Source organism: Varanus komodoensis, unplaced genomic scaffold (assembly GCF_004798865.1).
Source record: "Varanus komodoensis strain SLA01 unplaced genomic scaffold, ASM479886v1 scaffold73, whole genome shotgun sequence".
Lineage (NCBI taxonomy): Eukaryota > Metazoa > Chordata > Lepidosauria > Squamata > Varanidae > Varanus > Varanus komodoensis.
Window position 1 is genome coordinate 1767337 of NW_025336386.1, and position 12109 is coordinate 1779445.

A 12109-nucleotide genomic window follows, 5' to 3' on the forward strand; every position below is an offset into this window, starting at 1 on the left:
ATCATGTGGAATAGGCGTTGCAGGTATTTTTTAAAAATAGTGTTATCAGCAAAGCACTTTAGGGCCTCACAGAACCATCAGGCAAACATGCAAGAGGAAGCGTCTAGACATAGCAGCCATTTCTGTGCAGGTGTGTTGAGTTCCCCGTTAAAGTGAACCACTCTGGGGCCTGTCGCTGCATCTCGGGCTAAGGAAGCCCATAGTTTATGTGCTGTATGAAGAAGCAAGAGGCAGCCATTGCTGACTCAGATACTGGCTCCCCAAATTACAGGGTTGGGTTATAATGCTCAGAAGAGCATGACAGAGTTCTTGACAGCTGGGAACCTGCTCTCTTAAACCAAGGCCTGATGAGCGCGTACCTGCAGCTCCTCTAAATGGAAAGCTGCTGGGCTCTTCCTTCCATCCCAGTGGCTGCTTGCAGCCCCCGCCCCATCCTCATACAAGTGGGGTTCGCCCGTTCTCCTCTGCAAAATGTGGGAAGCATCTCCGCACGGGTTCTGCTTTCCCAGTGCAGCAGCCCAGCGAGCAACCCGCGCTCCTCGGGGTGGGGGGTCAGCAAGCACCAGTTTCTGAGTTAGCCCTCAGAAACACCAGCTGTGGAGGGAGCCAGACCTGTCTCACTGGGTTCTCCAAGGAAGGCATTACTGGAAGAAAACCACCAGGTTTGCTCATGGCCCAGTCCTATCAAACCTGCCAGGAGATATGGCAGCTAGCAAGGGTTGGGGCTTCTGAGTCACAGAGGTGCTTTCTCAAGGAAATGAGATAAGGAGCTTTTGCAGCCAAAAATGGAAGCAAGGGGAAAGTAATGTGTACTGAGATATGAGGAAACTGGGATGTGAAAACCCATGACCTAGAATATTGTAAATATTTTTGTTGTGCTTCTGATGTGGACCTTTGACCAAGGAGGTTTCTACAGCTGTGCCTATAATCCCAGCATCCTTCCCGCCTGAGGGAGCTTGTCCCACCAAGCAAAAAACTCTGGGCCTGTCCTAGATGGTCATCTTTAAACATTTTTGGTGGAAAAAGATGCCATGAGCAGTGGGAAGTCATAGGAGACTTGAAGTGGAGGACCACGACCTCCACATACCACCGCACATTCTGTGAATGAGGAAGGGCAATTGGGCCATGGAAGCCTTGTCCGGAAACATCCACCATGCTGGGGCTCACGAACCTTTTTGATAATGTTCTGACCATTTCCCACTTAAGTCCGAAGGTGACCATTACACAGCAGGGTATGTTGGGGTGTTTCTCAGCATATGAAGCCGCTCCTCTGTGGGGCAGAGCAGCTTCACTGCTGCCATGTGGGATTACTGATGCCGCAAAGCCCATCGGCTGGGCGTTACATGGCAGCCGGGAGGCAGGGGCAGAGGGAGCGGAGCAAAGGAGCGGCCTGCGCAAAGGAGCGGCCTGCGAGCGAGGGCTGGGGAGACGGGCTCTTGAAGCAGGGCCGGCTCGGCCTTGGGGGAATGGCCGCTCTTTAAGGCATGGCCCTCCCTGAAAAGACTCTGCTGGCCTCCCAGCTGAAGTACCGCTGCTGACTCGCCAAGCCAACGCTGTCAGCATGCAGGGATCGGCCGCCACAAAGTCCAGACAGCAGCCTAAAGCCTCTACATCCTCCCCTGTTGCCATTTCCTGATCCCACCTGCCTGCCTTTGACCTTGACCTTGCCCTTGCCTCTGCATCCCCACCCTCCGGCTGCTCCCTTGCACCCTTGCACCGCCTCCCTTTCAGCATAATCCCACTGCAGGGGGATTATGGTAGCACCAAAAACATGCTGATAAATCTTTTTGAGGGGGAGAAAGCATGCCTTCTGCGAAAACCTGCTCAGTAACTGGTGTGCAAGCTGAAGGGAAAATGTTCGGCACAGGCGAGCATCAAGTCATTCTTGCCCTCCTGGCATTGCTTTATGTCTGTGTTTCGCGGATACACACTTCAGTCAGAAGTGCCTGTCCCCGTGGTGCATCCCATTCTGGAGCTCGGAGTGAACGGTTTCGCTTCGCTGGACCGCCTGTTCGTGGATGCCGCGTTCGGCTCCGCCGCGCGCCGAGCCCCCCGCAGCTCCGCCGCTCGCCCCGTGGTCGCAAGCCGTCACTGGCCAGCAGGTGTCTCTGGCCCGCAAGCCTCAGAAACACACCTGCAGCAGGAGGCACAGAAATGAGCCTGCGGCGGGCTGGAGACTCGGCCCCGCTCGCCTTTCGCGCGTGACGAGAACCAGAGCGGGAAGCCTGCAGGGCGCCCGCTGCCAGGCCTCGCAGGCCGCCGGGCGGCGGGGCGGCGCAGGAAGGCCGGCTCCGCCCCCCGCCCCCCCAGGTGCCTCCCGCCCCGCGGGCAGCGGGCGCCGCAGTGGCCCCGCCGCCGCCGCCCGGCACGCACCTCGAGCGCAGCGCGGCGGGATGAGCAGCAGCCGGTTCCCGGTGGAGGCGAGGGCCGTGGGCCTGCTCAAGCACGGCAGGCAGAAGGTATTGCTCGCGTCCCTCGCCTAAACGGTGTATTTCTTAGTTCGTTTCTATGCCGCCCCATAAGCTAAAGTTTCTCATTTATAGGCAAGCGCTGTGAAACACTTCAAGGTAAGAGCACGAACAGAAAGTCACCAGTTAGGATACTTCGAATCGGTTTGAAACGCCCTTTCTCTTCATTTGTCCTGCACAATTTTCTGGACCTATGCACCTTACTGTTGCTGTAGATTATAATTTTATTTGCCATCTTTTCAGTGCCAGGCTATGGCAGCCCTTCTTTGTGGTCTTTAAAGACCGACCAAGTCATTCAGGGGCCTGATACAATTAGCCAGGTGCCTTTTACTCTTGGCTGGGTGTTTTTAATTGCCCTTTAGTGTTCTTTTACATTATTTTAAATTAATTTTTAATTCTTACTGCTTCATCTATTGTATTTGAGTGTTTTTATATTTTGTTGTATAGCACCCAGTGAGCTTCAGCTATGGGCGGTATAGGAATGAAATTATTATTTTTATTATTAAATTATATTTTTAAAAAATGCAAACAAATGCAAAAGTAGGATAGAATGGGAAAGAACAAGCAAAAGTTACTTGGGCTGGAAATGAGTTTGTCCATTCCTAATTGTTAATTGGCTAATACTTGACTGACAGAGAGGGACCTGTTCCAAAATAAAGCGCAAGTAGAAAGCCTGGGCTGGGTTCAGGGCTCGACCTTCATCCTTCTGTCTTTCTCTTTCTTCTTGCTGGCGCGATCTGTTCCTCTGGCACAATCATGACTTGGAGCATTCCTGGGAAAGCTTTTTCACCAGACCTCTCTGCAGGGACAGAATGAGCATGTCCGGCATTTCTGGCAGCAGTCTTTCTCACAGTTTCTGACATGTAGCTCTTTCATAATTTTGGGGTGCTGTTAAGGGTGCTGAGTCTGCTGGACAGATGCAGGGTGTTGTGCAGAATGACTTCCAGAGGCAGGATCCCCAGTGAAATAGGAGGAGGGGTATTTACTATCTGGAGTTTCCACTGCAGGGACCTGAATGCCTTGAGGTGTGTGAGGGTAGCCTGTCCCAACCTGTGCTGGCCAGAGATGATTTGGACTGACATGTCTGGGAGACATCAGGTCGGGGAGACTTGGGCGAAAGCATGGAAGTCAGATGTCTGAAGACCCTGCAGTTAGTTCCATGGAAACAGTCACGCCTAGGAAAACTGCTCTGGTAGCAACGTGCTTGGAATTGGCCGTCTGTTGCACAACCGAGCTGTTGCTAGGCTTGGACCTGCCTGCATCTAATTCCTGTAGTGCCTATTTTTGCCAAGCTATGGTGGAAAATGCTCTGTTCTTAGCAACACTGTCATATAGGGGGCAATACAAAAGGGGGACTGCGACAGGGGGCGGAAGGTTTAACATGCCCCTTCAGACATGTTGCCCCTGGATCGCCCCAGATATCCCCCTGCATGCCAGTTAAACTTAGAAAAACTGCTTCCACTTGGTTTTGGATGCTAATTGATTGAAGGATGCATTTCATCTGAAATAAGAAGTTGGCTGGCTTTTCTACCTGTGAAATTTAAATCAATGGTAGTTTTCTCCCCCTAAATGTGCATATGTAGATGGTGCTTAGCCTCTGTATGTATGTATGTATGTATGTATGCGTGCGTGCATGTATTTAATTTCTATACTGCCCAATAGCCGACACTATCTGGATGGTTCACAGAGCACATTAAAAAAACAATAAAAGATACACTGTATAAAACATATTAAAGCATCCTTAAAAGGTTACAATACATGATTTAAAACCACCTATTAATTGTATGCAGATTTGTTTCCTCTGGGCCTGACCTCCATTCCTAGCAATGGAGCTAAAGTGGGAGGAAGTTTGGCTGCTCCTCCAGCTGACCAGGAACCTGCTTCTCACCGTCTGCCATCCCAGAAGCTGAGCATGCCCAGGCTAAACCGTGGCTGAGAAGCCAATATGCTTTTACGTTTTGATTAGAATTTTGCATTTCATGCTGCTGGCCACCTCTGTCTGGGGTTGAAAGGTGGGATATAAATTTAATAAAGAAAGCAAGCTCTGTCTGACTCATGCATTCTGTTTAACTTTTCTAGATCTGCATACTTTCTGTGCTCTGGTCAGATCAAAACAACATTCTCATCTACAGGACATTTGAAGAGTTTAAGAAACTTCATGTAAGCTTCATTTTCAAGGCAAATTGCACACAATACTTTAGCAGTCTCTTTCCCACAACAAGCAAGAGCAATATAACTAATGGATCTCATTTTGCTCCTCTCTTAGAAAGAACTGAAGAGGAAATTCCCCATTGAAAGTGGTCTGCTGAAGAAGTCTGAAAGAACCATCCCCAGGTTTCACGGTAAAAGAGCAGCGGGGGACAGGTGCTTTCTGTTTTAACTGGATGGGTGAATCATGGTTCACTGCCCCTCCTGCTCCTAGCAAGGTCTGAGAGTGGGGCTGCTGAACTTCTTTCGGTCCGGGGGGGGGGGGGGGGGAAAGTGGGTTTTTAAAAAAGGGGGGGGGGGGGGGGGGGGGCTTCCAGTGGTGAGCAGGCCACAGAGCAGTGCTATTTTGTGGCACATTTTAGCTTAGAGAGCTTGCTGCCAGTAACTAGACCTTAGGAGAGGAAAACGTGCAGGAGCTGAAAGCCGCCAAAGGATCAGTGGTTGGGGAAAGGAGCCATTGGGAGCAGGAACCTCTCATGAGCTTTCTGTGACCTGTGAGCCCAAAGAGATCCAACACTTCTGATCTGTGGTGCGGAGAAAGTGTGCAACCAAGCATGGTTCCCCGCCTGCCTGGACCACCCCCCACACAGAGCAAAAGTCGAGCAAATGCAGTGATCTGGCAGCTAATCGCCCCAAGCACATGACTTCCTGCTGCACCACCAGCAAATGCATTAGAGGCTTCCCAAGCACAAATCCAGTTCAGGAGGCACATTTGCTCTTGGGGAGCCCCTGCAGCTGCAGCCCTGGGGGCACAGGTAACGTTGCCCACCCCACCTCTCTGCTCGGAAAGATTTCTGTGCATAAATATCCTTGAGTGCGATTTCTCTCAGCCCCATATTTTGCCTCCTGTAATGTCCTTGCACCACACACTCCAAGGCTCGGTAAAGCATGCCTGACTCCTTCCTTCTCGCTCTATACTTGAACCGAAGCAAACATGCCCAAAGGCCCCTCCTGGCAGCTGCCTCCCACATGAGTTGCGGTCCTGAAGCCATGCACCGCTGGGGAATGGCATCTGTTGAAGGCTTTTGCCTGTTTGTTCCCTCAAAGATGTGAATGTGATGCTGCGGAAGAAGCAGGCACTGAGCCAGGGTATGCACAGTCTGAAACTCCTCGAGGATTACTGCCAGGAGCTCCTGAAGACACAGCCCAAAATCATCCAGGGGGAAGATGTAGTCCAGTTTTTTGGAGCTCAGAGCAGAGACCTGGATCCTGCATTTCCAGAAAACAGGTACTGTGATTGTGAAAGCAGAATTTTAGAGTGTCAGGAATAAGCTCTCAGTGTAAGAGGTTCATTTCAGGCCTCACACCCAACTACAGCTTAAACTGGAATCCATGGTTCAGTTCGATTCACCCGTTTCCATTTTCCTACCTGCTCAGCACTCCTGGTTCTGTGATCCAGAATTAGAGCAGCAGCCAGAAGTCCGGCTAGTCAACTCAGACCAAACGCTAGTTGGCACTGTCTGCAAACGCACTTCGCAGATTAACTTTGTTTGAGTCTGGTTTGCCTGTCAGACACAAAGCACAGCTTGTCTACTCTGCTCTCATGCCAAGCTTTAGCTAAGCTGCCTTAAACCTATTTGGGAGGGACTCCTGAACTGAGCCTTCTTTGTTGCAGAATTTACTTTGCTGGGTTGCAGACATCAGGGTCTTGTGGGGACAGATGCAGAGGTAGGATGTACACACTGCCTTGGCCTTAGGAAGGATGTTTCCTGCCCTTTGTGCAGCAGCTGATCAGGAGCTCCGACCTGCTGCATGCCTCCTTTGTTTAATGCCATGCCTCTATTTCAGATCACGTGCAATAGCAAGAATAGTGAACCTCAGACTATGCAGGAAAAGCTTTCCTTTGAGTCATCACCGCATCGGGGTGGGGGGGGGCAAGACTGGTGGGTCACAGGGCGGTGGCCCCATCACATTTTCAAAAGCTTGTTGAGCATTGACTTTGATGAGTGTGACAGATGAGATGCAGCCACCCCCATTCACTTTTAACTTCTATCCTGATGCCCCTCATGGGTTGGATTACAATTTCCATCATCCCCATCAGTACAGCCATTGACATAGAATGCACTGGGAGGAAGGCTGCGACTTGTGTGAAGATCCAGCCTCTGGGACACTCAAAAGCTTTAAAAGAGCCGGAACTCACACGAGAACATTTTTACAAGGGATTCTTCGACCCGAGCCCCGTTGAGCGGTGCAGAAGAGGAGGCAGCCACTTTCCCCTGCAAGCCTGCCCCACCCCCTTCACCGTCAGATTTCCCCAAAGCCTCGCAAACATGCGGGTGCTTCCAGACAAGAGCTCTGTGCACCATCAGTCAAAGAGTGCACGGTTGATTTCCCTCAGGACTAACTGGTTTGAAAGCTGTTAATAGATGGATGATGCCCCATCGCTTCCACTTCCAGAGTGTAGAAGTGCCCTTTGAACCAGGGATGGTGGCAAAATGTTAAGCATTACTTTTAATTACAAACAGGAATAAGTTCAGACTGAATCCTCTTTAGACTATGCAGGCTTGCTTCAAAATAAACATGATGTATTGCAACCAGGACATGCTAGCCAGGAGAGGTTTTTTGGTGACTGAGACTGACAAATTAACTAGATTTAAGCGGTAGCAAGAGGAATACCTTATTGAAGTGCGGCTTTTGGCATGGATGGGAATGATCTCTATAGCGAAATCCCACCCTGGTGTCTCTCCACGCTGCAGCATCCTTGTTTTGCCTTCTGAAATGGGAGCCAGGAAGGCAGAAGCGCCGCCCAGGCCAGCCAGCCTAGGCATCACGCAGCCAGTCATTGCACAGGTTTACAGATGCCTGGAAGCCTTCGACACAGATGACACCAAGGGCAGGCCCTTCAAAGCCCTCAAAGGGGAAACGCTGGAAGTACTCATGAAGGACAAAACAGGTACGGAGCACAGCCGTGTGGCTTCCATCAGCAATCCTTCCCTTCTGGTGCAGAATGCTGGGAGAGGCAGGAGGGGATTTGAGTTTGAAACTGAGACGTCCTTGGCAAGAATCTAACTTGCACTGTGGACTCACTGGCTACCCTTAGATAAGCCAGCTTGTTCCAGCCTCTGTCTTCCATCTGCATCATGGAATAAAAATGCTCACCACCTCGTGGGGTTGTTGGAAGGACAGGATCCGTCAAATACTCTAGCTGCCGAGCTTATCCAAGAGGACTTGGTTGCAGGGCTAACAGATGCTTCACTGAGGCAGCAGTGGGGGACATCCCTGGTTCAGACCTCCCCCTGCCTGGGCTTGTTGGACGCCCCTAAGCAAGCCGCAAGATGGTGGCAACAGCAGCTCTGCTTCTGGGAGACGGGGAATGCACAGCCCTTCAAGCGCACCCTCCTGCAGGCGTTCTGCTTACTCTTGCCACCTCTCCTTAGGCAGGCCCTAGTGGCGGCTGTAGGGTGGGGCTTAAGGAGAGCCAATTTCACCTGTGTTGAAGGTTCAGACACGCCTTCGAAGCAGGCATGGCCAAGGTTCCGGCAGTCAGGGGGGTGCCTTTACGCTCACACAAGTTGGAGCCGAGGGACGGATACTACCCTTGGTTCTGTCTTCCCGCCTCACGGTCTTTGCATGTTCTCCTATCCGCAGGATGGTGGCTCGTGGAAAACTGCAAGAAGCAAATTGCCTGGTTCCCAGCTCCATACCTGGAGCAGGCAGAGGAGGACGCCACCACCAGGGAGCACAGTGGAGAAGGTGCCTCAAGCCATGGCCGCCTTGGCTTGACTCTGGTTGCCTCTTGGCAATGCTTGCCTCCCCTTCTGTCCAGCGCTAGCTCCACAGAGTGGAGAGATACGAGTCGGGCAGGTGCTCTTTCAGCAAACAGAACCCCCGCTGTCAGGCACAGAGTGAAGGAGCCCCTGACGGCTCTGTTGGGGCCACTGCTGCTGGACAGGCAGCCCTGCTCTGAGGCAGGCTCCCCCACCCTGGTGCCTGAGAGGCCCTGCACATGCCTGCAGGATCAAGAACGTTCGGCAGGTGCTTGCAGGGAGCCGCTGTGTGGCCATCCCGAGCAGGAGGCCCCGGAGCCTAGCCGAGGCTCCGCTGCATTGCTCCCCAGCCACAGCCACACGAGTGGCTTCCTGCGCAGCCGTCAGCCTCGTCTTGGGCCAGTTCCCTTCTTCAAGTCCGAGTTCCTCTCTGCCTCCCTGCTGGACTGCTGCCCAGCTCCTCCCTGGCCCTGGCAAGCCAGGCAGCCGTGCCCACCCTCCCTGACCTCACCTCACTCCTGAATGGGCTGCCTGTCCGGTACTGGACCTGTGGCTGTGTTTCTGCCTGCACCTTCTGCTCTCGCTGGCCTTGACCTCGGACAGTCCAAGGGCGCATCTCTTGCCTCTGGCCCTCGAACCCCGTGCAAGCCTCCACCCCACTCCCGAACCCCTGCTGCCCAAGCCCCACACCTTCTGGTGAGCTGGACTGTCACGCCCACGCTCAGTGACATATTGCATGGAAAGAATGTCGCAACTGGAGAAGCAAAAGTCCGGCTGCAGTGCCCCAAGATAGGACGTTCGCCGTCAACTGACTAATCCCCATCGTGGGCGGTGGCTGCAGCTCGGTGGCCAAGCGCGGTGGCATCCCCAGTGGAAGAGAGATCCGTAACGGGCCTCTCTGTCCAAGACGCCAAGGAAAGCTGGTCGGAGCACAGAATGCTGCATGAGCCAAGCACGCGGCCGGCTTGGGAGGAGGCGCTGGCAAGGCCTGCCGCCGCGATCAGGCTGCACAACTCTTGAGAGGAAGGGGCTCTGAAAGCCCGAGCGTGCAGTGCTGAGCCCACGGCCTCACGCACCTCCTCCACGCACCTAGCGCTAGCCTCCCGTGCTCTTGGCAAAGGACGCCTGAGGTCGGGCTAGGCTGAGCAGCTCTTTCCTCTCCTTCCCTTCCCGTCCCGTCCTGTCCAGGGATGCTGTCTTTCCTCACTCAGGCATATGAGGCCAGGGAGCCGGATGAGCTCTCCGTGAAGGCTGGCGTTGTGGTGGAAGTGCTGGAGAAGTCAGACAATGGCTGGTGGCTGGTATGGTAAGTCAGCGAGGGAGAAGAGCCGGCCTGAGGGGAGGGAGGGGCAGATCTGGCAGCTCAAGGCTCTCACTCTTGCATGTTTAAGGTAATTCTACACCATCTCCACACTGGGTTGCGTATTTTTGGTCATACAGACGCATACAATTTCTGCGCATTCTTTTGAAATATATGCACTTTTGTACATACTTTCACATGCAGCCATTTATACCAGCATTTTTATTAAAGTTTTTGTGTGAATTTTTTAAAATATACACATTTTCTTAGGCAATTTCTTCGCCCATGCCCCATTTCTGACAACTGCAACGTCACGCCTGGCAGCTGAGGGCCTCGCAAAAACACTGGACTTGGCGAACTTTGGGCTGATGCTGCAGGACGGTCGCTGCAGCCTCGGGCTCCCTCAGCACAGGCCTCTGGAGGTCCTGCTGGGCTTCAGGACACGGGGAAGCCCAGGGGCTGCCTTCAGCAAGCCTTGCAAGACTGGAGTCGGCCCACCTCCAGCACAGAGGGATTCAAGCTCGAGGGAGCCATCGTGCCTCCTGGAAGGCTCCCTGGCGGGACGCATTAAGACTGCTCCCTTTCCAGAGCACCCTGATAAATGCCTCTTTATGGACTGCACGGTTTGCAGCGGTCCTTTCCTTGGGAGGGAGCTTGGAACTTTGCTCCATCCAATGCGGAGGGAGGGCTTGATTCCAGAATTCAGTTAGCAGGACAAAGGGGAGCACAGCTGGGTCACGTGGGAAGCAGCAGCCCTGGATCTGGCCAGAAAGCAGGGCGACCATGGCTGCAGGCCGCCCTGCCCGGCCATGCCATGCCTTCTCCCGTCATTTGGGGTTGCCCTTTACTGCAGCATCTCTCGTGTTTCTGCTGCTCCAGGTACAACGGGAATGCCGGCTACGTCCCCTCCATGTTTCTTCAGCCCTACCAAAACCCCCACAGCAAATTCCTGGCCCTTGCCAATGGCAGCACGCGCCTCTCCACCACAGACCTCTCAGGCGCTCGTGGTGACTTGAGCCAGAGTCCCCCCGCCCAGCGGAAGGGTTGCCAAGGGCAGAACACTTGGGCCCGGGCGAGAGAGGAGACAGACCTCGTCCAGGGAGCTGCTGCGGCCATGGCAAGCCCCGGCCTAGCAAGCGACACGGAGCGCCTGTCAGACAGCTCGGCAAATGTGAGTGACCAGGAACCCGACTGGCCCCAGAACCCCGAGGACCGTGGGGCAGGAACCATCCTTCACACAGAGGCCCCTGCGCATACCTTGAGGACGGGCACGGACAGCCCCTCCCTCCCCTCGAAGACCCAGCAACGGAGCAGCCCTGGCCTCAGCGAGGAGCCTTGGGGCGGCCTGGACCGTCCACACCGCTCCTCTGGTCGCCCCGCGGTTCCCCCACGCCCCTCTCGCTGCGAAATCCTTCAGAGGTGCACCACCATGACTCGGAGGGCCATGCAAAGGGCCAGCCCCTCGGCTCGTTCTCTAGCCTGCCAGTAAGTGCCCTTCTAAAGCAGGCAAGACTGCTTCTTTGGCCAAGCGCTAGAGAAAACTCCAGCTGGCAGGGAACAAGCACCACATGCCTTACTGCCCCTGCACATGCACATGCCGAGCCAAGCCAGACGCAAGAGGGAAGGTGTCTCCAGGTGGGAGACCTGATCACAGCGGCAACACAGAAGCGCCTCTTCTGGGGGTCGGACTGGGAGGTACTCTCTAAAGAGGATTCTTTCCGTTTTTGATATGGAAGACGCTTCATGCAGGAAGCACAGTCCTCCTTTAGGGGGCAGCTTCCCCCTCAGGACAGCCCGGGAGCGGGGCTCCTTGCATTTGGAAGTGGAGTAAACAGATGGACAAAAACGGGACAAAACTGTTTCCTCCATATCAGAGCACCAGCAACTGGAACTTACTCCTTAGTCACCTGCAGCTGAACGTGTCGAAAATTGCCACATCCGTGCTTTGCAGGTGCCTCCAGTGCAGTGTACCTTTGCTGGGGTCTGCTTCTCAGAGCTGAGACAACAGTAAGAACCAAAAAAGGCAGCTGCTCAGTCCCTTCTGACTCAGCTCCTGCTCCTCTTGAAGCAGCTGCCGCCGCCTTCAGGGGTGCTGGTATTCTTCAGCGTTTGAGTAGCTGAGACTAACTTGCGTGGAGGAGAGGGAAAAGTTCTTACTTGGGCTTTACTGAGTTCATTTTTATTGGTTAGTTTTACATGTTGCCAATATGATGTTCTGATTCTAGGATCTCTCAGACTCCACAGGCATGTACTGCTACCCACACACATGCTAATTTGTTAATTCTCTTGCCCTGGATTGCAGGTTCATAGACCACGTTCCCCCAACCCACCTGTTACCCTTATGCTAAGGTTGCAATCTTAAACACTTGCATCGAAGACCTTCTAAGCACTGTAGGGTTTCCTCCCAAGTGAATGTACACAGAATT

The 12109-nt window shown here is 53.5% G+C and overlaps 1 protein-coding gene across 1 annotated transcript; it reads left to right on the plus strand.

Moving 5' to 3' along the window:
- Positions 1-2393: 2393 nt before the first annotated feature.
- Positions 2394-11172, plus strand: NOXO1 (NADPH oxidase organizer 1). Its single transcript, XM_044452533.1, has 8 exons — positions 2394-2459; positions 4548-4628; positions 4735-4810; positions 5724-5904; positions 7373-7569; positions 8265-8369; positions 9572-9689; positions 10563-11172. The coding sequence occupies exons 1-8, from the start codon at positions 2394-2396 to the stop codon at positions 11170-11172; spliced, it is 1434 nt and encodes a 477-aa protein (XP_044308468.1).
- The last annotated feature ends 937 nt before the right edge of the window (positions 11173-12109 follow it).

Coding starts and splice junctions, on each gene's coding strand:
- NOXO1 (XM_044452533.1), top strand. CDS start 2,394: ATGAGCAGCAGCCGGTTCCCGGTGGAGGCGAGGGCCGTGGGCCTGCTC. Junction 2,460..4,547: donor TCAAGCACGGCAGGCAGAAG/GTATTGCTCGCG, acceptor TAACTTTTCTAG/ATCTGCATACTTTCTGTGCT. Junction 4,629..4,734: donor AAGAGTTTAAGAAACTTCAT/GTAAGCTTCATT, acceptor CTCCTCTCTTAG/AAAGAACTGAAGAGGAAATT.